We start from the raw sequence: 27,055 nt of genomic DNA on the forward strand, positions 1-27,055 counted from the left end.
TTCTTTTTTTTCATTTTTCACCATACGTTTACTCATATAGACTATTTTTCTGGCATGCTATCATGCTATCTGACCATGCTCTAGTCCCACGAACATCTATTTTAATAATTCCATTAGCATGCAAGCTCTGTGGCATCTGAACATGCGCTTGCTCACAAATGAGGACTGTATGGGCTTTGTCTTATAGCAAATTGACCTTTCTGTGAGTCTAAACAGGGCTTCGGATGTTGCTGCCTCTCTCCTGTGGGAGACGTTGTTGGCTATATTAGAGGATAAATAATTTTATACACAGGCTATGAGAATAAACTTAGGAAGGAAAAGCTAAACCAAGCTGGCACAACAAATATCTCAACTTGATAATATGTATGCTGCCTCTCAATGCCCTGATGTATTCAAAGAGCAGTTGTTGCTACAGGCAGAGTTTGATGTTCTTACGACACATCCCTCTACTGAGCTCCGGCTTCAGGCAAGATCAAAGCTTCTTGAACACAGCAATAAAGCCAGGAAACTACTGGCGCACCAGTCACTTCAGGCATCATCTTCCCATGAAATTCCCCAGATTCAAACTAGTTAAGGTATAATGACAGATCCTTTGGAAATGAATTAGGTATTTAAGGAAGCTAACATGTCTCTTTACTCATCTTATCCTAATTCTACCCCTCCCAACTTCAACTTAGTCTTTTTGATGGAGTAGATATCCCTTCTATTGAACAAACTGTAGCTAAAATTAGAGAAAACAATCACTATTGAAGAACTAAATGCTGCTATGGCATCTCTACAAAGTGGGAAGAGGCCAGGACCAGATGGTCATCTGTCTGAGTTCTATAAGAAAGTTAGCCATTAGCTGACCCCCCTACTACTGGACTACTACTGTTCAACGAATCATTTAATTCTGATTGCCAAACTCTTACTAAAGCTCTTAATGAAAAAAAGAAATCTTTAGCCTGTACCTCTTACCGGCCAATAAGTTGTGTTAAGCTTACATTATTGTCAAAACTGGTGGCTTTATGGCTGGAATCTATCATCCCATCTATTATTTCACCAGATGCAGAAAAAGCTTATGACAGAGAAGAACCTCTTTTACACAGAAATTTGGCTTTAAGAAGACTTATTTCATGAGTTAAGCTGCTCTATCACTGCAAGCTTCAATTAGCACAAACAATATTCACTCTGAATATTTTTGTCTTTATTACTTCACTAGACATGGTTGCCCTTTGAGTCCCCTACTATTTGCAATTGCCACTGAACCCTTGTCAATCTAACCCTCATATTAAAGAACAGAACTGAAGGTCTCTCTTTATGCAGATGACTAGGTTTTATACACTTCCAACTTGCATGTTTCTGTTCCGTCTGCCCTTGCCACTCTTCAATCATTTAGTCAAATATCAGAGTTATAAATGGAATTTTAAATAAAAGTTTTCCCATATTGATGGGGAAAAATATTTCCCCATCAATATAGCTGCAGTAAACTATCCTTCACAGAACCTACCCTTTAAGGTCGCCCAGCATAGCTTTACATATCTCGGAGTTCAGCTCATTCACAAGCATGCAGACCTTAACAAGACTAATGCTTCATTTATCCTCAACTGCACAAGTCAGTTAGGTTAAAATTAAAATCCTTTGACGATTCTCCTATCTTTTTCAATGCATCATCATTTTCATGCCTCAGATCTTCTTTCATAAATTAGATGGAATAAGAGGGTTCCCAGACTTTGTCAACTATATTTACAGACCTATGCCACTCGGACGGATGGCTTTACCAAACGTCAGGTTTTCTTATTGGGCTAGCAACATCAGGATTTTAACTGTATGAGGCCTTTGATCCCCCTGCCCCAATGTGGCTGGCACTAGAGGCCAACTCCTCCAAGTCGGTGTCACTGAAGGCTCTAGTACATGCTCCTATTCACTCGTTTATTTTTCCCTGTACCAAGACATGTTGGTTAACAACTCAAGGGGGGAGTTTAAGCGACACTTTGGCCTCCAGTCATTTTATACAGTATCTATGCCCCGCTATTTGCTAATCATATTTTTCCTTTATCCCTCGTAAACAATAACTTCTTGGTATGCTCAAATTTGGGGGTCAAGACCTTTAGAGATTTGTATCTTGATAATGTCTTTGCATCCTTTCAGCAGGTCTCAAATAAGTTTTCATTTCCTAAACCTGTGCAAACAGCGGCTCTTTTATGTGAACGCGCGCGTCGCTGGATTGGGAAACCCTGGGTTGACTGAACTAGTTGTTAACCACCGTCGTGACACAGCTTATGCAGGACCGGGTTTGTTAGGTTAGGTGAAGCCGGGTAACTGAAGAAATCCAGGGCATGTTGATCTGGATTCGTAGTACAGGCCTCAGGTCTTTACATGTCTACAATACAATGTCTGATGTTTTCCATTTTCCTGGGTTCTTGATATGTATTTTGCATAATTCTTTTCCTCCATTTTGGTTTGTACTGTTTATGGTTATGTTTGAATGATCCTGTTTTTGTCTGTATTTTTATAAAATGCTACTCTACAAGAACTTTAACTGGGACACAATATTCAGTTTGTGTTTGTGTTTTGAATGTCAAAGAAATGAACTGTCACTTAAGGAACGGGCTATTCGGCACTGAAGCTGGGGACACGCCAAGCCGATGAACGCCAGGTAGGCCTCAAACCCGTAACTTCAGTCCGGTGGCTAAGCATTTAGCTTTCCTTAAGCCTGGTTCACACGGCAGGATAATTAGGCCGATTTTAGCCCCGATTCACCCCTTCTGACAATCTTAAGGATGCTCCGATTATGGTAAAATAATCTGATCAGATATTCCAGCCGTGTGTGGTGTGTTAAGACTGCTCTCGTCTGCTCGGAAGGACGTCAGGACCGCTCCGATCTCAAATCGGGGATATCCAACATGTTGGATTTATTTGGCCCGATTTCTCCTCGTGTGTGGTGTCCCCCGGGGACAAACGAGCACGCAGCCTGTGGACTGTGGCGTGTAGCCAATCAGAAAGAGAGGTGACGAGGCGGCGAGGAAAGCACCGGGAAACAAAATCAAAACAGCCGGCGGCACGGCGCACCAGAAAGTCCGGTGGACGTCGGAGATAAGTATAGCAAGTATAGTCCATGCTCGCGTTGTCTCCACTTCTTTCATCGCCTTTTCTTTTGATAACGTTTTTTTTTTCGGTTAAAAACTAACTACAAATTATCGCCAGCATAGACATATATAGAGCCACTGCATCCTCTTCGTCCGCCATGATCGTTTACTCTGAAGTCACGTTTGATCTCGAGGGATTTTGCGAGATTTCCCGTCTGACCTGGGAATGCTCGGGAGTCAGATCGGTTCGTGTGTGATGTGTTGATTTTGCCGTGTGCTGCGCACCACACGCTGTACGACCAAAACTGTTAGACCCGTGATTTTTTATCGCCGTGTGTGGGGTCTCTCAGGATTGGAAAATCGGCCGATTTTAAAATTGTCCCGTGTGAACTAGGCTTTAGTATCATATGTGTGAGAAAAACCAAGCTCTGTCATAATCCCTAGACGTAACAAGAGTAATGAAGTTCCCAGGGTTGGTTATTCCGTGACGTGTATATTTGTATTCTCCTCCGTCATTGAATATGAGTTTATTGAAAAGTCCCAATAAACAAAATTGGAATATAAATAAATAAACTACAGTGTGTGTGTGTGTGTGTGTGTGTGTGTGTGTGTGTGTGTGTGTGTGTGTGTGTGTGTGTGTGTGTCTGTGTGTCTTCATGGTAATGAAGAAATATATCACAGTGCACCAGTGGAGCTGACAGACAATGGAGCTCTATAGCACAGAGGATTAAGATATATCAGGCTTTGGATACACACACAATACTTTTAACTTTTAATAGGATTTGTTGACAAAATCACTAGACTTTTCCTTTGACATTACAAAATATGTGTTTGCAGCAAACCTAAATCATCATCATCGGTATATTTCTTAATGTGTAGACATCTCTTATTTGCCCTTAGAGGTGTAATCTTTCATGGACCACTTATATGGCACACAGAAGGTCTAAAGTAAGGGAAGTGGATTATGTCCTAATGTCTGCTCATCTTTAACATGCCTCAAATATGAATGTTCTTACCTCATCTTTTGCATGGAATGCAAAGTTGATTCCATCGTTTATTCTGTTGCGGAAAAAAATCAACAGTGATTGTCAGTTTCTCATGCACTGCAATGCCTTTTATATGTCTAATGAATAATAATATTGCACGTGTTTAATATAATATAATAAAATAGGGAATAATATATTTTTTAAATGTAAAACAACATTACACTTGAAAATCCCTCAGTAAAATCACAATTTAAAAATCACAATTTCTGCCATTAATTTTTGCCGAAATAGAAAAGCTCTTACTGAAGAATGAAGACATTCTTCTTCTTCTTGTATCCCATTGAAGGATCGAATGTGCAGTTACTAAGGTCTACAGGAGGCTCTTCATTGTATGTCGTGGCGTGGTTCCGAGCATCCTTGTAGAAGGTCAGCTGTCCCTCTTTCAGCACACAATATACATTCACCCAGGACTTGCTGTAAAATTAAAATGCCACAGGAAGCAGATCTTAACACATTAAGATTGAATACATATCTGAACGTAACTTGGGCCAGTTGGATGTATTATGATGTATTATATTAAAGGAGACCTATTTTACTCGTTTTCAGGTACATACTTGTATTTTGTGTTTTTACTAAGACACGTTTACATGTTTTAACGTTTAAAAGAACAATTAGTTTTTTCTGGCCATTGCTGCTGCACCTGTATTTACCGTCTGTCTGAGATGCTCTGTTCCTAGATTGGAGAAAAATTAACAACATTTGCAACAAAGATTTTAGGTTTCCTTGACATCAGCATGTAGCTACATGTAACAGTGTATGTAATGTGAACACTGCGATAGTGTGCCTGCCTGGAGCAGATAATCATAAAACCGGCCCATATGACGCCACATTTAATATGAACATCTGACATTGTAACATTATAGGTATGACAGAAAATACGGAGAAGCAAATGGGTCTCCTTTAAAGATGGACACAACACCTAACAATACAATTTTATTTTTGTGTCCAGTTGACTCGTTTAAAATCATCATCTTGTAGAAGTGGTCTTAAATATGCACTTGGTTGCTACATACATGATATTGTGCTGGAAGCTACTATTATGGGGAAAAGTCAGCAACCCCACCAGTTGATGATCCATGTAATGGACATGTAAATAAACAGCATTGCTGTTGTGTTGCAGTATAGAGCTAGTAAGCCAGAATCAAATAAAAATCAGGAAAGATCTTCTAATGTCAGCCTAAACTCTGACAGCCTCCAGAGTCAACTTCCACACAGTGGGGAAATACAACACAGTGGTTGTGCTAATTGTGACCAGAGCTTTTATTAACCTAACTCCTCTAATTACTCTAGTCCATAATGCACTCCTTGGCTTTGAAAGTAAAGACTGGTTACTACTGTAGGTTGTAAACTAGTTAACACTTACTTGCACATGCTAACACTTGCATCTTATGTTAGAGCAGATAAATACACTGTTTTATCCATTCCTTACACGTTTGCTCTTGTTTTTTACGGTTGGTAAGCTATGATTGGACAATCGAATTGTAAGCTATGTCTTTTGTATGATTTTAATCAGTAGTGGTTGTACCTGTTTGGGCTTCTCTGCTGAGCTTCAAGGTCAGATGTGGTGGCCTTTTTGCGGTAGAGGAAGCCTTCGTTTTGGGCAGTGTGTGAAGGCGGCTGAGGTGTCGTTGGGGCACCAGTAGCTGGAGCTGAGCGAGAACGTCGTGTCTCCTCAGGCTCCTTTGGACGGGGCCTCCTCCTTGGTTTGGGGCGGTCTCGGGCACGAGGGCGTCCGTCAAAACGAGTCACAGGTGCTGAGAGGCTGCTTCCAGGGCGATAAGGCTCTCCTCGTGCCTGGGAAAGTAGAATAAAGAGAATGTGACACCAAGTCACACAAGAATGAACATACACAACACCGTTGTGATATACTGTATGTAATCTCACATTTGCTGCCTCTCTCTCCTGGACCTGTTCTACAATCTCTGCCATGGTAGATCTCTTCTCCCTGCAGTGACAACAGACATGAGTCACCCAAACAGAAAACACAATCATTATGTGACCTTAAAATTGATTAGGATCACGCTGGACAGTGCTGATTAGGCACATTTTGTAAAGATCATTTGAATTTCACTGTCACCAGCACAGCTCATTCACATACCCTGAGCGTTTGTCAGATCCTTCTTTCACAGAGCCCTCCAGGTCACTCGAGTCCTGTCTCTGCAGCCTCTGCTTGCTGCTCCCCTCCTGTTCGCTGGACGACTGCCTCTCCAGGCGCCTCCGGTAGCGCTCCTGACGCACAATCAGTGGCAGTTCGTTCAGCCTGGCCTGGATCTCTTGTTCGCTGGAGGTCTGTCTACCCAGCTTGTACTCCCTCTCTCGCCTGAGATGGTCCATCTGAGGATCAGAGCGGCTTCCACGGGGATCCCTCTGCAGACGGCCGTGGAGGAGCTCCAGCCCTGACTCTGGCCCCACCATGTCTGCCATTGGGATGTCCCCAAACTGTTCCCGCTGCACTCTGCTGGCCTCTAGAAGGGGGTTTACAGCCTTGTGGATGTGGTTGATCCTGGGTTGCATAAAGTCAGCTTTCAGGTGCTGCCATGCATATGCCATTTTAGGGTCCATGATGCCACCACTCTGCACCAGGTATCCAGAACTGCCCAGACTTCCACTGCTGTAATGATTTTGTGCCAGAAAGCCTGAGCTACCCAATCCCCCACTGCTCTGATAATTCTGCGCTAGGTATCCAGAACTCACCACATTAGGCTGTTGTGCTAAATACCCAGAGCTCCCCATATTAGGCTGTTGTGCCAAATACCCAGTGCTCCCCATATTAGGCTGTTGTGCCAAATAACCAGTGCTCCCCATATTAGGCTGTTGCGCCAAATACCCAGTGCTTCCCATATTAGGCTGTTGTGCCAAATATCCTGTACTTCCTAAATTAGGCTGATGTCCCAAGTATCCAGAACTGCCCATATTTTGTTGAGGCAGAAAGCCAGGACTTCCCATACCTCCACTGCTTGGCTGCTGAGCTATGTTACCTGAACTTCCTAACCTGCCACTGCCTAGATGGTTTTGCGTACCACCCACACAACCAGTAGTCAGTCCAAAGTACCCAGAGCTCTCTGCACTGCTAGCAGTTTGATGGTTTATCCCAAGGTAAGTAGAAGTGTCTGCTCCACCACTCTGGGAGGTCAGCGCCGAGAAACCGGAATCACTTCCACCTCCGGCCGCCTGGTGGTTCATCCCAAGGTATGAGGAGCTCACCAGCTTCCCACTGCAATGCTGTTCCAGTCCTTGGTAGCCTGATCCATTTATTACTGGCTTGTAGCTGGCTAGAGTTGAGGACAACCTCTGGGTTGAAGGAGTGGCACCCAGATCCAGCCTGGTCTGTAAGGGTTTGGGTTCTATATGTGCCTGTACCGTCTGCCTCAAGAAAGATGAGGTAGCACTTGTTGCGGGAACACTGGGAGTCAGACATGATAATGGGAACATCCTTCGGCTGGAGAGTGGGGTTGTCTTTTTCTCCTCCTCTTTTTTCTTCTCAGCCTAAAGAGAGAGTTAACTAAATAACTAATAGCACTACTTAAACCCAAATAAAACCAGAAATCAAAGACGGGTCCAATAAAATGGGGGTACAACAAGTTATCAGGAATTATTTGCTCATTTCAAAACAGTCTGTTATTGCCTACTAAGCAATGTAGCATGAAAGGCAGATGGGGTGCAGTGAATAAGGGTACACAACATGCAGTAAACGTCATGAGACAGATTCGAGCCCATAACGGTGCAACCTCATGGCATGCGCCCATGCCTGCTAAGCAAACACAACATCCCAAGGTCACGTTTTTTTTCCTGTAGCAGCATTAAATTGCGACTCCACCAAACTGATTAAACATTTATCTACAGTCAAGCTTACTGCGGAAAGCTGGCGGAGAGAGCTGAAGCGTTCTTTCCAGGTTACAGCAGCCTTGCGGAAGGCCTCGTGGCGAAGGATGAGTTGCTCAACCTCGTCTGTTTGCAGCTGGGCCCCTCCTCCCTCTGGCTCCTTGGAGGTGATCAGCGGCTCCTTGGCCTTCAGCCAGGCTTCCGCCTTTACCGTCTCCTGGGCAAACTGGAAATGTTCCTGCTCTGGAGGTGACAGCAAACCAACAGCATGGTTACACCAATGCACACTCCAGTAGAAATCCATTACGTGCTTGTGTACATTATGGTGATATTTATGTGAGAGATCATAGCGGATGTCTATTATATCATTTCAGTCATGTTCAGAGTGAGTGTGTAATGCGCAAACAATAAGATTCATTCATGATTCATGATAAAAGGACAAAGTGGAAAAAACATTTATAGTGTAAACCCATTTGACATTTAACATAGTGTTATGTTAAGAGCTGCTTCTGCTCTGATGTAGTCATCTACTGAGTTACTCACTGCGCTGTAACCTTTCCTGGTGTCTGTCCCATTTTTCAGCAAGATCCCTCTGCTTAGCCAGAAGACTGTCCAGCTTCTCTTTTATCTGTGGGGACAGACAGATTGCAGTCATGACCACAACAACCCAACAACATATAGCTGAATCAAGTCATTTTATGGTTATAAATTATTTTGTGACATAGAGACAGAGCGCAGTCCCGTCCCCTCCGGAGGGGAAAACAACTCTCCGCTCTCCATTGACTTGTATTGCGTGACTGCGCTTCCTCGTCAGTTCTGTCTGCTAGACGAATAAGAAGACTGTGGGATTCTTCTGACACTAAGCTAATGTTAGGCGTTACGTGTGCACTGTGCAGCAAGCATTTTGTTACCAAGTCAAATATCCAAATGTCAGTTTTATCTTTGTTAAAAGTGTAATTATATTTCTGTAAGTAAAACTAAAGCATTTTTGTACACAGTACGCAACTTTTGTTATATGGGAATGTGGGAAAATCAGAATATTAAGTTTGCAAGTGCTAATAGCTAACATTAGCTTACTAACAGCTAACTTGCCCTCTCTGGTAGACGTAGGTTGATAAAATAATCATTTGACATGTTTAAATCGGATGTTTTTGGCTAGCTACAGGCACTTTAGTGTTTCAGTTGTAGTATATTAGTTGCATATTGTGGCGCCAATTGTTTAACCCTCCGATGGGCGTGGCTTTCAGAGTATGACACGATGCGCTGTGTTGGACTTTGTTAGCCTGACCTCCTCTGATGCGGGGTTGCCTGCAGCTATAAGGATCTTGCCCAGATCTGCACACTGCTGTATGGTCTTGCTGCGGCCGTCTACTTTGGCTTTCAGATCCTGATGTTGTTTCATCATCACTTCCAGAGCCGTCAAATCCCTGAGGAGGAATAGATCAGATTATTCAGGTTAAATGAAGCAAAACAGTGGATCCTCATACCTGCCGAGTGTAACATGTTAGCTTTGTGCTTCACAAGTATACAAGTTGACATACTGTTATACAGTACTAGTGCTAATACGATGAATGAGGTATAAAAGGATGAAAAATAATGACTTTGGTGATACCCTGACTTTTCCTGTAGCACCAGCAGTAGAACCATCTTACACCATCCTCACACAAAGACAGTGTAATACTTGCATGTACACAACATGATAAAACATTTGATAGGGTTTTTAAAAGATTATTTAAATTATTATTATTATTATTTTTTTTTTTTATTTTTTTTTTATATATTTCACCTTTATCTCTGATAAAGTACAGTGGACACATTGAAAGGAAGTGTGGGGAAAGATAGATGGGGATGACATGCAGTAAAGGCTGGATTTGAACTGGGAACGTTATGCTTACATGGTATGCATCTTAGATCAATGTCAGGGCACTGTAATGGCCTATTGCCAGAAAATGAATGGACAATAATTTTGATATTCAATGAATCATTTAAGCCATTTATTAAGCAAAAATGCCAAACATTTATTGGTTCCAGCTTCACAAATGTGAGTTAACTAAATTTTATTTAGCCTTAAATCACAAATCACATTTGCCGCGAAGTATTATACAATCTCCACAGCACCTTCTATCCTCAGATAGAATCGTTAGACCCTTGGTGTTTGCTTTTCTCTGTTTTTTGTTTTATTGTAAATCGATCATCTTTGTGATTGGACAAAACAAGCAATTTAAAGACACCATTTTGTACTGGGCTTTTTTCTTTCTTTCTTTTTTACTTTATCTGACATTGTAAAACCTAAACCACTGGTTCCCAAAGTGGGGTCCTTGAGGGAGTTCAGGGGGTCCCCAGCAAAAGGTGGAATCATTTATTTTCACTATAATTCCATTCATATGCAACACAATGGCAATAACACTTTCTGCAATAAAACATCTTAGCAAAAATCCTATCAGATGGGGACCCAGGGACCAAATCATATCAAATGGGGGTCCATGGTCTAATTTGTGTCTTTGACATGAAAAAGTTTTGGGATCCACTGACCTACAACAATTAATTGATTAGAAAATAAGCCACAGACCAACCAGTAATGCAGGTAAAGTAATTATTATTTTCATTATTTTTAATTAATTCTTTCAATTAATTGTCTTTAAAATGTCTTGTTTTCTCCAACCACCAGCTGAAAACCCAAATATATTCAGTTTACAATCACATCAAGACAAAGTAAAGCAGAAAAATCTCCACAACTGAGAAACTGGAACAAGAGGTTTAGCTACTGGAATTTTTGCTTAAGAAAAAGACTTAAATGATTGACCAATAATAAAAAATATTAGCTTTTTCTGATCAGCCTAATGGAAAAAAATCTTTGAGCCCCGCAGTGTGTATGTTCGTGCATATGTCATGTCAACAGCTGTGAAAATATTGGAAGCCAAGTAGATGTGTTGCAAGCTTACTGTACAGTGGAACTGGCTGGGTGAAACGACAAATACTGGCAGTGTAAAATGTATATTCCTCGATTACATCGTATGAAAAATTGAATAACAGATGTCATGTGAAATTAAGTCAAGGTGGCACAGCTGCCTAATTCGACACCTCACAGTGATGAAATTCGGTCTACAAGGAATGCACAAGAACACAGAGACTTTCAGTTAACTGAACACTGAACAAATCACAAATGCAGCTACTAAAACCTGGACCACATACTGTATACCACACGTGTCAAACTCAAGGCCAAGGGCAAAATCAGGCCCCTCGCAAATTTTGATCCCGCCCGCATATCAATTTTGGTCCACCTAGATGTGCGCCAAACCAAAAAGACAAGAAACGATTTTCAAACTGCAGTTACAAGACACTCAAAGCAGACTTTGAGACTCAGAAATTCCCCCAGAACCAGAGAGTTTTCATATTCAGGCTGTGAAACAGGTTGCTGTAAAACATTTTAATCACTAATCATCATCATAATCATTAATGCTAAACTCTACAATGGCTAAGGAACTTTTTTGCTGACTGTTTGGCTTTATGTCGACCAAACTGTAAGAAAGCTATATGAGACATGCAATTATACAAAGATATTTGACTTTTGATTATATAAAAGCATGTCTGGCCCTTGATGTGATTCTCATTTTGCAGTGTGCCCCTTCGTAAAGTTGAGTTTGACACCCATTTTTATGTACATCTCAACACAACTTCAAAGACAGCAGATATCTTACCTGGGCTCATCCCATCCTATCTGGCCCATGATGCCTTCCATCCACATCAGGTTTTCACGCACCACTGAGAAGAACTGCACCTTGTCTGTTACTGAAGTGACCTGGACGCGACTGGCCTCACAGGAGCTCAGCAGCTCCTTCCAGGCGTCCATCACTTCCTGCTCTTTGACCATGATGGCCTCCGCCTTCTCACCAGCATAGATGGTTCTCAACTGGGCAGCGTTCTCCTGCAGTTGCCTCACCTGCACCAAGACAGGATGAAGGGAGTTAGTGGCTTCATCGCAGTATCGTCACAGTGTAGAACAATGGTTGTGTTTGTCGAAATTGAACTGAACTGATTTCATTTTTTTTTTGCCTGTTGGTCGAACAAAACAAACAAACAAGCACGTGTTTAAGTAAACTCATTTTTTTTCTCACTTTATGTTCCACAAGCTCAGTCTGAGGTTAGAAAAACTGCTTTTAGTTTCAGTTCACCCGACTCCTGGAACAAATGACAGCACTTTCTTAAAATCAACTCAATTGTGCCTCTTGGACAATTTAGAAATCTGGTTCTAAACCTGCAAACTTCTACTTGTAACTGTTTTACATCATTGTATTTTCTTTTGCATCCCTATTATCCTAATTTGTTTATCATTCATCATTTTCCAATTCAGAATGTTTTATTGTCTCTCTATATTTCTTATGATTGTACTTTCTGTGTTGTTCTGTTTTTGTCTTTGTAATCTGACTCGATGACATTGAAAATGAAGGTCGCCCCTCAATGGTCTCTCGAGGATAAATAAAGGTTGAATGAATGAAGCCTAAGGCAGAGGGGAAGCAACCTTTACTATCAAGAGAGCCATTTTGGCCCACAATTTTTTTAAGAAATCTATCTCGGGCTGCAAAACATATTTGAGCCTTATAATGAAGCTAATACAGTCTATTTAAGTCTAAATTAACCTATCAACGTTACTAATTATTGGTGGTATTTCTGGCGGCAACAGAGCAATCCCGGAAGTGGAACGTTGTGGATATAGACTATAGAGGGGCTAACGAGCGGCAGGTTGCCTACCCCTGGCCTTAGAGCTAGGTAAGTCCATAGATGTGGCCAACGATACAGGATTAGTGTTTATTTCTCCAAAAAAAGTTTGGTGAAATGTATATGCCCCCATCCTTGTGCTCATGAGCTGTAAGTACTCTGTATGACTGATGGGTTCAGAAAGCGATCATATCACTTGCCTGTGCAACTAGCAGTTGAAGGGCATGCTCAAAGGAGTGCATGAGCCTCTGCAGGGTGGCTGGATTGGTGATGTTGGCTTGGCACGCCCTCACCTCTGGCAGCTGCTTCATCTTCCCTGCGATCTGAGCCAAGACCTACAACACAGGACAGCGTCATTATGATGAGCGCTTTAAAAATAGCAGTTGCATGTCACGGCCAGACTTGTTTGGCTTTTTGAAATGAAGAACACTGTACACCTGAATGCAAGGCGGATATTTGTTTGGACTGTACCTCTTTGCAGTCAGTGAAGAACTTGTGCAGCTGGTGCGACGCTGCCAGCATCTGCCTGCGCGTCTCCATCAGCTCCAGGAGGTCGGCCCACGACTCGTTCAGTCCATCCTTCCACTCGGCAATGGTGGCCGCGTCCGAGTGGCCGCAGTCGATCATCTCGTTCACCATTTTGTTCACCTGCTCCATGCGCTGCTGGCCAATGCTGTTGGTTTCTGAGGCAAACTTGGTGAATCTCTCCTGAAGCACCTGGAACACGCACAAAGCACACAACACTGCAGAAACTGCACACAATAACACAAGCTTAGTGATTTTGATACAATTGCAATTACAATAATGCATTAACTGATGCAGTACCACCTTTATGAGTTTCATATTAACTGTTTGAGACAGAGTGTGCTTTACATTCTGCTAAGAATTGTGTTGCTTTGTTGTTTAGATGATTGAGTAATCGTTTGAGTCATGTTTCAAGCAAAATGCCAAACATTTGCGTGTACTAGCCTATGAAATGTAACCTAGAAATCTAGATGCACCCAAATTTAATTTGCAGCCAAGGGGGTCTAGCAACTCTCCATTGGCTTGCGAGCTGGAAAAACCAAACTCTGGTCAGGCCAATCACATCGTGTATAGAGTCGGTAGGCGGGCTTATGGCTGCTGCTGCTGCTGGGAACAGCGGTCTTCTGGAAGACTTGGAGTTAAGCTTTTCTTTGAGAAAAGAACAAAGAACGGCACTGAAGTCATTCTTAAAAAAGGAAGATGTGTTCAGAGTTTTGCCGACAGGATACGGCAAAAGTTGAATCTATTAACTAGCTCCGCTACCTTCTTCGTTGCTCTGGTTGGTTGTAGTGCTATCCTATTGCGTGCAGAGGGAATTTGAAAGACAACCGTTTATCCCACCCCTCGGATTGAGCCCTGCCAATGGTGAGTTCCCAGACCCAACATCTTGATGTGGGTCTGGCTTGTATATATGGCTATATGAAATGTGCATTTTCAATGATATTTTTCGTTCATCATTGTAAGTTGAATATCGTTGAGTTTTGGACATCTGGTCAGACAAAACGAGTAATTTGAATAGGCTATATGTTAATAATAAAGATATTCATAACTTTTTAAATAACATAAAAATTATTGGATGTGTGTGTGATAGAAGTCATGAATGAAACAGACTTTGCCTACTTTTTCTTCATCAACCCAAACGCTTGAAAACTATACAGCTGTACAGACGCACAGTCGCAGTTAGTCCTATAATATCAACCTGAGCCTTTAGTCTCTCCCAAACAAATGATGATACCATTGTATTTAGAGTATTATAGCAGTTGTATCGCTTTTATGTCTGTTCTGTTCTTTCAGTAAATAAAAAAAACCCAGACGGTTTTATTTATATCAGTCACATTCTGTGACGCCCTGACGCCACAATAGATCTATAGTTGGAATAACTGGAGCAGCAGTCATCAAACATCAGGTGTCTTTGAGACGGCTGCTTTATGAATCCCACATGATAGGACAGTTGGGTTGCTGTGCGTCATGAGTAACTGCCGTCTCCTCAGAATGACGCTGGAATGAGCGAGGATGTCCCGTATGGTACACTTCCTTCATCTTCATGTCTCTCTCTCTCTCACAGGAGCCCTGTTAGCCACATGGAAAGCCCCCACTGTCAGACAGGCGTTGATTAAACTCCATAGTCATTTTGTATCTGTAGTTTGTGCGTATTAGTGTTGAAGTAATTGTGTCCACCAATTGTCTAGGTTATCTATAGACAGGGGAAATGACTGTAAGGCATGCATTTTATGCATATACGTTTGTATGATCTTTAAAATCAAAAAGAAGTTTATTCTTCCACCATCACATGGGTTTTTATTAAAATAGGATTGTTGGATACAACTTGCGATAAATAAACAGATATTGAAATGTACTCAGTTCTGCCTTTCTGCTGCTTTCAGTATTCTGCTAAAATACAACACATTGCTTGTTGGATTTAAAACAAATGAAAGGAAATCATTTCCAGCATTCTTTTATTGAACAAATTGAACATTGAATTGAATGTAAAAGGCGACACTGAAAGTGACATTTTAAAGTGCAGTTTTCTGCTGATATTTTCTTTTAACTAACACAAAAAATCTGAGTGTCTGTCGTGATATGTCGCGGCCTTTCACAAGATGTTTATCTAGGCAGTTAACGTGATGACGATTAAAAAAGCGATATATTGTGCAGCCCTACATTGTTCTATTTTTTTTATCACTAGAAGGACTTAAGGACAGTGGTACCCAGGTGTCATTCAGGTCAATGTCCAACATAAGCTCATAACCTTGCCAGGCAGAGGAGTACTTCAACTCTGTGTCTCCATAGCAGACGGAAGACGTAACCACTGTATGATAAGACAGTGCTGTCTCACCCTGCCAAGGCCATGGAGGAAGTCATCACATAACACATTGGTTGCATCTCATAACCCTTAAATTGCCCCCTGGACTCCTCCACTTGCTTCCCTACCTCGCGTCTTAGTCCCTCCCACTGAGGAGGCACGGGAGAGACTCGAGGAAGTCATGCAAGGAGAGAGGCAACGAGCAAATGTGTTTTTGAGTCATGAGACGTCCTTTCCTCTGAAACGTCACATGAATTGGTCAGCTGTTTGGGCGGAGTTAGCACGGGCTTTCAGCTGCACGGCTTCCAGGAAGGCTGCTCTCGTGTATCCTCACCTATAGCTCCTCGATTATCCCTCCTCGATGCTCGCTGCTTGGGGCAGAAATAAGAGCTTTGAGATGGACTTCCCCCGAGGAGGGACAGAACAACTTCCGCTTTGGCAGAGGACCGAGGAGTCGAGGAGCTATTAAATAAGGGTTATGAGATGCAGCCATTGTGTCTGTGCTGAGATATTTGGGCGCCCGCTATATCTTTGTTTTCATTGAAGGTTCAGCCAAACATAACGTGTCCAGCATGAGTTGAAATACACCTTCAGGAGGACAGGAACTTCAGAGAGTTGGGATGGCACTCCATTTGTTGGGAGTCGCACATGCGCAGTAGCTAGGTAAGGATCACATCAGCTAGCTAGCTGTTTCTCTAACTTCAGTCAGTACAAGGCAGGATTAGCCGGGAAACTTCTTCTAAACGAGGGCACACTTCCAAATTTGCGTGGAATACCTGCAGAACAGGGACATGGAAGTAGTTCTTTTGTAGATTATGGTGAACTCGTGTGTGTTGTAGCAGTGTTTTGCCATTGAGAATGAAGGGGCTAACCGCTAGCATGCTAGCGCTAGCAGCACTGCAGGATGCTAGCGGTTAACCCCCTCGTTTCGGCTAGTGACGTAGAAAGCCGTGCAGATTTTGACCAGCTCACCCGGAGACTGAAGGCAGGACACATTCAGAAACCGTATCTCACTCAAAACAGCATGGATGTTTTTTTTCAAAAATTCTTCAAAAAGTAATAATCTTAAAACAAAAAAACAACTAAAAAAACTCAAACGATTGTTTCTGATTAAATAAAGGGCCTATACTGTAAAATAAATATTGTGTTCAATCACGGTCATGATGGAGATATTACATTTACGTTAGCATTTTTTGCTTTGTGGAATGTTTGCTATAGGAATCTTTGTTGTGATGACGAGAAAACAATGTTTGGTCAAATTGTATAATCTCAAAATTAAATCAGAAGATAACAGGCAGGGTTCATACGTATTTTAACCAATACCTTTCCATGACTTTTCCATGACTTTTTGGCAAATTTCCATGACTATGTATTCCTGAAAATGTCAGTCGACATTATACAATAAGAATAAAAATCTGTGTTAAAGTTTACTCAGAGGTTTAACAATTAACAATTTATGTGGTTCATAGTGGTAACAAAATTACTACATGCTTGGTTCATTTAGACAGGCACTGCTGAAACAAACACATTTCTATTATCTTTTTGTATAACAATTAAATGCGAGAGGCAAATAAATAAGTCTGGGCTTTGTCATAGCTGGTAAGCAGAAAACTACGTCCTGACATGATGGGACTATGTGTACTGTGTTTACTATTACTGCTTTCACACTTGGCCTCTAATTAAGTGTGAAAGCAAGCAACACTTTTGTGAAAATTAAAGTATTTATTCCAATAATTGCATCAAAAAAGCAATTGCATTTCATAGTTTTGATGTGAAATACGTTATATATTTCATGGTGTTCTCTCATAAATTACTCGTATCACAAGTTGAATATGTCCTGTGGTTGGAGTAGTGTAGCAACCACACAAGCACAAGCTTCAGCGTGGGGCCACAGGTCTGGAATGAGGTTGATAACACTGGAAAAATATCTTTGTCTGTGTCTGCTTTCAAAAAGAGACTAAGACAACAGCTACTACTAAAATATTTAAGTTTGACAGCTGGCGACTTCTAAACTAGTGACTCTGAAATCCTTTGATTTTCTTCTACTGTGGGTGGCTGTGGCTCAGTGGTAGAGTGGTCGCCTGCCAATCGGAAGATTGGTAGTTCAATTCCTGGCCCTGCAGTCCCATGTTGAAGTGTCCTTGGGCAAGACACTAAACCCTGAGTTGCCCCTGATGCTGTGCTATCGGTGTGTAAATGTGTGTGAATGTTTATCTGATATATCGGCCACAGTGTGTGAATGGTTCCTGTACTATGTGAAAGGGCTTTGAGTAGTCGTTAAGACTAGAAAAGCACTATATATGGAAACAGTCCATTATTGTGGCTTGTTATAGGTTAATGTGTATTGCATTTGATCTATTTAACCAATGCTTAGGCTGATGGACTAAATGTCTTAGTTAGGGTTTCTTCTTTTGTAAATGATATTGTAGAACACACGTTTCCTTCAACATGATAGTATTTATAATGTGTAATATTTGCTCCCTATACACAAGCTTCAGGTAGCTTACCAGGGTGTCCCATTCCACATATCTGCAGTATGTCTTATGGTTGTACTTGTCTTTTAACTTTTGTGAGTAAATTGAATTGAATTGAAGCCAAACGGTTTTGACGGACTGACCGTGACATCCTCGAGGTCTTGGCCCAGGTCAGTGGAACTGGCCACCGTCTCTCGCTCAGTGATCCACTTCTCTAACTCTTCCACGTCCTTGTTGAGCTGATAGAGCCAGTACTGCTGCTCCAGCTTGGTCTTCCTGTGCTCCACCATGTCCTTCAGAGACACATACAGCCGGTCTATGTGGGACTGCTGCTTGGTGATCTGCTCACTGTTGAAAATGGAGAGAAAACTACATGTTACAGCTACCAACAAGATGGGCGTTGACAATGCCACCCTTATAGTAACCTACACGGTACATTAGAGCATGCAAAAATTAAACTTTCCTCTTTTCTTGGGCTATATGTGCTGCTTTGTGAGTGCACGTGAGACGGTGGGTCAGGCCACACCTTTCTGGGTGTCCGAGTTCTCGTAGACGCTGGCATTGCTGGGATAGCATGCCTACTGTCTCTGCATATGTTTCCACCGTTTGCTCCAGAGCCAGGTGGGCCTTCAGCAGCTGCAGGGTGCTCGCTTCGTCCTGAGAAATATCAGAATGATGTCAGGGTACAGGTTTCACTTTCACATTTATGCCAACAAATAACCGTATGAGTGCTGGGGCTGTCCTTACCGTGCCTTTCTCTTCATTGACCAGATGGAGCTTCTGACCCGACAGCCAGGACTCCACTTTGGCCGCCTCGCTGTAGTACTGCTGAGCCTGCAGCGTGGCGTCCAGCATCACGCACCTCCTCTCTGTCTCCAGCTGCAAAACCTCCCACAGCTGGCGCACATGCCCCGCCCCTTCACGTACAAACTCCACCTCAGGAGTCCTCAGCGAAGCGATGATCCCCGCCCGGTCCAGAACCTCCTCCACGCGGGCGCGCCGCCCCGTCAGCTCCCTTTGGAGAGTCTGAAGGACCAATCACAATCAGAATCAGAATCAGAATACTTTATTGATTCCCTCAGGGAAATTATTTAGTTGCAGTTGCTCACAGTCAAATTCAAGGTAAAATAAGAGTTAGAAAAGAGCAAGTCAATAAGTGTATAAAGTAAGATAGCAATAAAGAAATATAGAAAAGAAATAAAAATTAAATAAAAATGAAAATGAAAATAAAAACGTTAAGTAGAAGTGAAGTGAGATTAGGTTAGAAGTAAGATTAGGTTAAAAAGATTCTTTCAAATGGGTTGTACAAATTCTATTGTAGTGCAGTGTCAACATAAATACAGTACGAACATGAATAAGTACAGTGTGAATAATAAGTAGCAGCAGTGAATAAATAATACATTTTGCATATGTAGCTGATAAATTATTGCAGCAAGTAGTTATTGTACATTAAGTGTGTAACACTCAGAGGGAGGAGTTATATAGTTTGATGGCCACAAGCTGGAACGATGTCCTTTGGCGCTCTGTGGTGCATTGTGGGTGTCTGAGTCTGTCGCTAATGGAGCTCCTCAGACTGACCAGTGTGTTGTGGAGTGGGTGGGAGGAGTTGTCCAGGATGGGAGTGTATTTTGGACAACATCCTCCTCTCTGACACTGTCAAATCAGAGGTAAGTTCCCACACTGAGCGAGGTAAGGTCACATTCCAGCTGACCATGAGCCAAATGTCACTTACCTGGTTCTTTTTTACATGCTGCTGTACACCCTGGAGGTTATTCCCATAATCCTTACAGGAGGCCAAGGGAAGCCGCTCCTGAATCCACATCTACAGAAGAAAATTAAAAACAATGTGTATGGAAGAGGAAATATGTGGAAGGAAACAGGGCTGAGCCATTAATCGTTTTCAAATCGAATCGCGATTTGAAAGAATACGATTAGCTAATCGTGAAGACCGCCATTAATCCAGAGGGACATATTTATTTGAATGTTTGGTGTAACATTTGGTTTAACATTTTTTATTCCTTGTTTCATTATGATATTTACTGTTTTTCCATAAGATAAATGCTGGAATAATGTTCCACGTCACAGATTGTTTACAGAAAATGTCCTATTTTCAGTGGATCTTTCATTTATTTTGTATAACTTTATTTATTTACTTTATTTTTTTATTTTAACGTGATGGTAGAAGGTGCAATATGTAGCTAAAAAAAAAATCACAAATTGATTCGTAATCCCAATATCTGACAGGAAAATTGCAATTTGATTTTTTTTCCGTCCCAAATCGTTCAGCCCTAGAAGGAAAGGATGGGAGAGACAAGAAGTGTGCACTCACCATCTCATCCTCCAGGTCCTGGGCGACTTGATGCATCTCTTTGGAAGCCAGCAGGATGCGGCGTCTCTCCTTCAGGGGCTCAATGAGGCGGACGATGCGGGTCTCTACCACGCCTGACTGCTCGCCGGCCTCCGTGTCACCGCCCACTCTGTCACCTGCCATCATCCCTCGATGGGGTAGGCAGACCCCCTGCAAGCTCCCCAGCTCTCCCATATCCTTGTAAAAGTCCCCTATCTGAGACTCCATAGCCTGCACCGGAAGGGAGGGGAAGGTCATGTTACAGCCATGTGAGGGATGGACAAACGCAGCACATCAGCTGTTTTTCTATCGGAACATTTCAGGGTTATGTAATGGACTGCCTCGCTTTAAGGAAAACAAGCATATGGTGCATATTTTTTAATGCCACTGAACCTCTTGCTTAAGAACACTCCACAACAGCGGCTTCCGTGGACACATGTCAGAGCTGGGGGAAATGACATCAACAACATTGAGCTGAAGTATGCAGTCTGTCAGAAGCATTCGCTGCATCAAGGCAGATTAGAGAGTTTTAGTTCTACAAACATTTCTCATGGCCAAAGGTGCTGTGGAGGTAGAAATCATCTTTTTGTTACATATCACATGGTGTAGACCAGGGGTCTTTAACGTTTTTTAAGCCAAGGACCCCTTAGCTGAAAGAGACACGGAGCAGGGACCCCCTACTACATATTTTATAAAATGTAGTTGCATATTAAACTGGGCCTACAATAACGTGTAGGGCGGCCTAAAGCCTTTATTCATACCTTTTTTGCATAGAATACTAAGCTATTCAAATAGCCTAATAATTGTTGGCATGGTTTTGTAAATCTTTTGTAGATCTTCAACAGGGGGTCCGGGACCCTTAGGGGGTCCTCAGAGTCAATGCAAATTCTTGTTATTTTTAGATTTTTTTTTTCTTCAAAAATTAAGTCTTAACATGAATCCAACATATTATTAGCAAATATAAATCCCCACTGATGATAGGCTTACTGGCCTATAGGTAAGTCACTAAGTAATCACTGTGGCACATGTTGTTTTAACATTAAAACATGATTTACAAAATCATGCCAACAATTATTTGTCAGTATTGTATGCACTAAAAAGGTACAGTATGTATAAAGGCTTTAGGCCGCCCTACACGTTATTGTAGGCCCAGTTTAAAGGTGCACTATGAGTTCCTGCATGGTTTCAGCGCGATTTCATTTTTGTCTCAAATCGTAGGCATCTCTCCTTGATCCGCTAGCTGCCTGCCCCCTGAATACACTTTTTGTATTGTATCACAATTGTGAAAAAGCCCGGTCTCTGGAGACAACACAGGGGTCGTAAATGTCAAACAAACACTAGGGGCACAGGATAGGCATCAAAATACAACAAACCACGTTCCAGCCAATTACCGACAAGATGGTTGGGGGAGGGGGTGGGGGTTAGTGATAGTCAGTCAGTTAGTCATGACAGTTACAGAAACAGGGGGGGAGGGGCAAGCTTGCTCTGTTTTGTTTTGAATTTACTTGGAACGTCAACAGAAGTAACGTCATGCAGGAACTCATAGTGCACCTTTAATATGCAACTTCATTTTATACAATATATGTAGTAGGGAGTCCTGCTCCATCTCTCCTTCAGTTAACGGGGGCCTTGGCTTTAAAAACATTAAAGACCCCTGTGTTAGACAAAGCTGAGGAAACAGAAGTCAGAGGATGACCAACTGATGGTGCTAACCACCAATTTAATCATTTGTGTCTGGAGAGCCGCTCCGTTTCATACATGAGAGTGTTTCGCATATGAAAGAATCATTTGGGTTTCAGTGACACTATTTCAAGAGACAGTGCCAACAAGGTCTCAGAGAGACCCTGGGGAGCTTTGAGACTTGCCTGGAATTTCTGGAGTTGCTCATTGAAGGTGGGCAGATGGTGTGCCTGCTCCAGCTGGGGGGGCTGCTGCTCTAGGTGGGAGAGCTGGTGGTCCAGGTCCGAGTAGCTCTTCACCGCCGGCTCAGGCTTGTTGTTTTCAAAGAGCTGGCGCGCCTTGGCCTTGGTGGTGCTCTCCAGGTCGCACCAGCACTCTCTGATCTCCTCCAGCTTCTGCTGAACGACTGAACGCAGCTCCGGCTTCTCCTGGATCAGCTCCAGACCCTCCTGGAGACAGGAAGGCATGACTGTTCAGGACCACTTGTTAAACTGACTGTAAACGCATTGCACTGCATAGATCAAAATCATAGCATCAATTTAACCCTCTGAGGACAAAAGTCCAAGCTATGTTTGAGAACACTTCCACTCAAAAAGCGATATAACAAAATTTAATTTTAGACATTTATTTACTATTCTATTCATATATTACGCTACCTTTGTGAACCCAAGACTTTTGTAAACTCATTTCAAGCACCAAAACAATTGAGTGGAGGTATGTTTTCACAAGCAAGTGGAGAAATATTTCCGCATTAGGGCCAAATTATCTCTTCACACATTGCTCTGGAATATTTTCAGAAAGCTGAGTTTGTTCTGAAAATTTTGATGTGAAACACATGGGGATCAGTTATATGCAAATACACTTAAAGGAGAATTCTAGTATATATGTAAAAATGCTAGACCTAAAAAAAGGTCCAGGTAAGTGATGTTAATCTAATACACTTTTTGTCAAATTCAGTGAATATCTCACGGTCACCTAGCTCTCTATTTTTTGTGTGTGCTGAAAATTTACACAGCCCTGGCTGTGTAAATGGAAAACAAACAGAAAGGATCACGGTGCGATCATGGAGGGCTTGTATCATGTGGATGCGCCGACAGTTTTGTTGTCATTGCTTAGAATTCCTCATGGGGGAGACAGAAACGGCGCACTACAGCTTTAAAGTGCCAGCCGGCCAGTCCGGGAATCTTGAGGGCGGAGCTTCTGAAGGGGCGGTTGTATTTTTCTGGCAGTTGAGGTCAAATATCAACAGTCTTTGCGAAGCATCACTTACTGCACCTTTAAGTCACTGTGTATTTTCCCAGGTGTTAAAACCTAACTTATTTGAAAACATTATATGTATGCGTGTCATTTCGTGGCTGATTGACTGTTGCTGCTCACTCGTACACTCCTTTAATGTCAGCTTTCGCTTCAAGGGATGGTTCCTATGGGCTGAAATGATTGTTGCTTCACTTGGTACCAAAAAAATGTGAACTGCACTGTTGCTGCATATAACTGTCCACCATTTTAGATTTCAAGCACAAATGTAATCTATTTCTAAACTCGAAAATCCATATTCTTTTACATGACAATGATTTTAGGTAACCCTTTCATCGATTGTCTCTACCAAGGGGAATTGGCATTCAAAGAAAAAACTGTATTATAGGAACTTAACAGCCCCATTGCAAATCTCCACACATACCAAAACACATCATGCCATAGAAAGGCACTGAGAATAACATTTCATAGTGCCGATTAGATAGTGGCTAAATTCAGTTTTGTCCCCAAAATAGCTCGGGACAACACAGCTCCATGCCAAGGATGGAGCCCCCTGCCTGCAGAGAGGCAGGTGTATGGAGCAAAGTTTGGCCTCGGGCTGACCTAAAAATCATGCATGGTAAGTCTAATAAACCCCTGTTCTGCCCTTCGTCTGTGTTCTTCTGCTCCACTTGCGGCCCCTAAATCTTGGGCTTTGTCCATGAAGTGAGCTGGATGAGGAGATGCAGGGGGATCAAAGCTTGTGGCACTCTTTTTTTGTGTCAGTGAAGCTCTTCCCTGACAAGTATTATTACCAGTCTCCTCCCATACCTAGACTTAGGGGAGTTGGAGGTGTTTTTCTCCTATGACAAGATTTTGGATATATTTGAATCTGGCTCCCAAACACTCATTTTAAGCGTGGACCTTCATGACAACATCGCCGGATAATGTTGCAGATTTTATTCCATATTGTAAAAATACAAGCATTTATGCTCCACATTCTTCTGTTACATATGACAGTGGGTGATATATTTGTTATTTACTTAGCTTGTATTGTAATAACAACCGTACATATGATGGATTTTATCTTCTAAATTCTGCTTCCCTCCTTTATCTTTTCACAGGGAGCTGGACCCATATCCTATGGCTTTCATAATGCAGTGCTGCATTCCTCCTCTTGGCACAGGCTCTCTGCTTAACTGCTGCTAGCGCTCACTCTCTCACATCTCTCTCTCTCGCTGCTATCTTTCCTCAGCCTCGCTCTGCCTCTCATAATGCAGAGCCAGCAGAAAGCAGGTCTCTCTGTCTCTCTCTCCTCTCTTGGCTTTACTGACACAGAGTGAGGCAGAGGGAGAAGAAATCAGAGAGGGGGTGGAGAGAGGAGAGGAAAAAGGCAGAATAAAGGAAGGAGGGACGCAAAAGGAGAAAGAATCAAAGGTTTATGGAACAGGAAAGAGGCTGCGGGTGTGCTGGGCTGTGCTACAGCCTGGGCACAGTTGGATCCAAAGGGCATCTGTGAAGTGAATTTTCGAGGTAGTCGTGGCTGACATAGTGCGATTTTTTAAATGGCTACCACATATGAATCATGCTATTATGGCAGCATTGTGTTGCCAAAGTCTGCAGGCTTTCTTGTAATGCTGATGCAGCACAGTGAGAAAGTGGGTGGGATTGAAGGGCTTGTTTTATACTACAGGCACAAACAACAATGTATTCACACCTACTGTATGCATAAAAGTAACACTAGCTAAACAAAGAGTCATAATGCTGCACATATCAACAAATGTGGATGGCAGCGTCCTTCTTTGATGCCATGTTGTCCCTTCAGCCCAACCCATAATGCAACATAACACTATGTATTACAGCCACGTCAAACCAGCAAATGTCAACTTTGAGTGCACGGGCCATTATTTACAATTCTGGGTTGTTCCCTCTTGATACAAAGCTGTGACATACTGTACACTAAAAATACTTTGTTATTATTATGCACTCAGGAGCTTTGGTTATTTAAGTATATTTAAATGCGTCTTGGATTAGTATATGAATAAATTGATTAACCTTTTTCTAAAATGCATATGCCAAATTGGGTGAATGTCGTCAGTGATTAAGATGGAGACACTGCAGGTGAATAGGGAAACCATTTTAACTAAGAGATATCACTATTGAACTTCCCCAATTACTGACATTAATGACATGCAAATCTTTTGAAATATGCACTTACTATTTGATGACATTTCCAGAACAGAAATGTGAACATTGGATAAAGCCAGATTCGAAATTCTTGTTTCATTTCGTTGGCATATTAGAGTCAAAGGTTTTTACAGAGGGGGTTTTGGATATCTCTTTTTATCACTCCATAAATCACAAAATACATTCCAAAATCACGTTTTTAAGACTAAAATGTTCTAAAAATCAGGCTGTGAATGATATCCAAGCAACCACCTCTGTACAAACCATGGGAATATAGATAGAAATGAAACTGGAAGGTTTGGTGTTTGTAATTGCTACTGAAGAGAGAGTTCTGGCTCAGAGTATAAGAAAACTCAATTTGAGAAAACGGCCTTAAAAGATATGGATTGTAAAATGTCTTACATTTTGCAAGACACTACAGGTGATCGTGGAAAAAAGATTATTTATTATTATTATTATTTACTTTATGACTAGTCTATATCCTCGACGTTCCACTTCCAGGATTGCTCTATTGCTGATGGAAATTCCGCCGGATTTCACTCATTTAGGCTGGATGTCTGTTACCTTGGGCTTCCTTTGTGTTGGCGTTCTAAACTCCGGTGGATTTGTGAGGACTATGGTTAACTGCTCCTCAGATCTCTGCAGGGTAAATCCAGACAGCTAGCTAGACTATCTGTCCAATCTGAGTACACGTTCCACCAAAACAAGTTCCTTCCCGAGGCTATTTTGCAGCAGCCCTGCAGCTTTTCCCGGTGCCTAGCGCCGCCCAAAACGATTGTGATTGGTTTAAAGTAATACCAATAAACCAGAGCATGTTCTCCCATCCCAGAATGCTGTGTGGACTAGCCAGACCCTCCTCCGCAGCACTGTGGAGGAAGGTCTGGCAAAGCGAGACTACATTATGACAAATATTGCTTGTATTACAGGTTTTATTGAAATGGGCATGGAGGCATTATCTAATGCTAATTTTTTGGTGAATTTAGGAGAAATCTACACACGTAAATAGACAAAGTGTAGTAAATTAAATGTTTTCTGTCTAATAGTCTGAAAGAAGACATGTTATGGAAACAACATAGCCCAAAATCTTAAAATTGACTAGTACATTTAAAACCTGAAATGTCTCGCCTTCTCTTTTCACGTCTAATTTTAGAGACTATTGCCTCTAAATTTTCGACTGTCTTGTTTGAAACCATTTCCATACCAGTGATGCATGGGTGGCATGTAATGCTAGTAGCATGTTCGTTCTGAAAATACCATTGACATCAAGACAGAAATGTATCATCCATTAAAGGTCCAGTGTGTAACTTGTTTAGTTGTTCATTATCAAAATCTGTGTTGCCCGTTCACAAACTTGTCCTTTTTCATGAATATTTACCACCACCATCAATTCCAGGTATTCCTATTAGCTTGAAATTTTACATTTGCATTCGCATGAACTGGGGTAGACGCTCCATATTCATGCTCCATCTTGAAATACGTTAGCCGGTAAGGGACATACAGGACATACTGCTCCGCCTTTCGCGTTTTCGCTGTCACATGATAAACTCACAGGTGCTGCTAACGCTGCTAATGGGTATCGTAGCTTCCCGGCCCCGGCAGGTTTGAAGAAGGAAACATGGAGGACCACACGTATTCAAAATCCAAATTTCAGTAAC

At 42.0% G+C, this 27,055-nt stretch overlaps 1 protein-coding gene and 1 long non-coding RNA gene across 5 annotated transcripts in view; one reads left to right on the top strand and one right to left on the bottom strand.

Moving 5' to 3' along the window:
- Positions 1-27,055, bottom strand: part of sptbn4a (spectrin, beta, non-erythrocytic 4a) — a 40,448-nt gene that overhangs the window by 2,688 nt on the left and 10,705 nt on the right. For 2 of the 4 annotated variants that reach the window (XM_031310973.2, XM_031310972.2), the window contains 17 exons: positions 22,166-22,429; positions 20,283-20,531; positions 19,686-19,775; positions 18,701-18,979; positions 18,417-18,610; positions 18,097-18,301; positions 13,124-13,369; positions 12,853-12,987; positions 11,635-11,876; positions 9,225-9,363; positions 8,480-8,564; positions 7,968-8,179; positions 6,213-7,600; positions 5,999-6,059; positions 5,640-5,908; positions 4,358-4,528; positions 4,085-4,127 (listed from right to left, as the gene is read on the bottom strand). In XM_031310973.2, coding sequence (XP_031166833.1) covers positions 4,085-4,127; positions 4,358-4,528; positions 5,640-5,908; positions 5,999-6,059; positions 6,213-7,600; positions 7,968-8,179; positions 8,480-8,564; positions 9,225-9,363; positions 11,635-11,876; positions 12,853-12,987; positions 13,124-13,369; positions 18,097-18,301; positions 18,417-18,610; positions 18,701-18,979; positions 19,686-19,775; positions 20,283-20,531; positions 22,166-22,429 — 4,272 coding nt within the window. Of the gene's footprint in view, positions 1-4,084; positions 4,128-4,357; positions 4,529-5,639; positions 5,909-5,998; positions 6,060-6,212; positions 7,601-7,967; positions 8,180-8,479; positions 8,565-9,224; positions 9,364-11,630; positions 11,877-12,852; positions 12,988-13,123; positions 13,370-18,096; positions 18,302-18,416; positions 18,611-18,700; positions 18,980-19,685; positions 19,776-20,282; positions 20,532-22,165; positions 22,430-27,055 lie in introns of those variants that run through there. The other 2 variants (XM_031310974.2, XM_031310975.2) reach the window with 2 other exon arrangements.
- On the top strand, positions 2,387-24,697 carry LOC118496609. The gene is made up of 3 exons (XR_004899214.1): positions 2,387-2,638; positions 23,750-23,853; positions 24,338-24,697. It is a non-coding gene; the product is annotated as an uncharacterized LOC118496609 (long non-coding RNA).

Source organism: Sander lucioperca, chromosome 13, assembly GCF_008315115.2.
Source record: "Sander lucioperca isolate FBNREF2018 chromosome 13, SLUC_FBN_1.2, whole genome shotgun sequence".
In the NCBI taxonomy this organism is placed as follows: Eukaryota; Metazoa; Chordata; class Actinopteri; order Perciformes; family Percidae; genus Sander; species Sander lucioperca.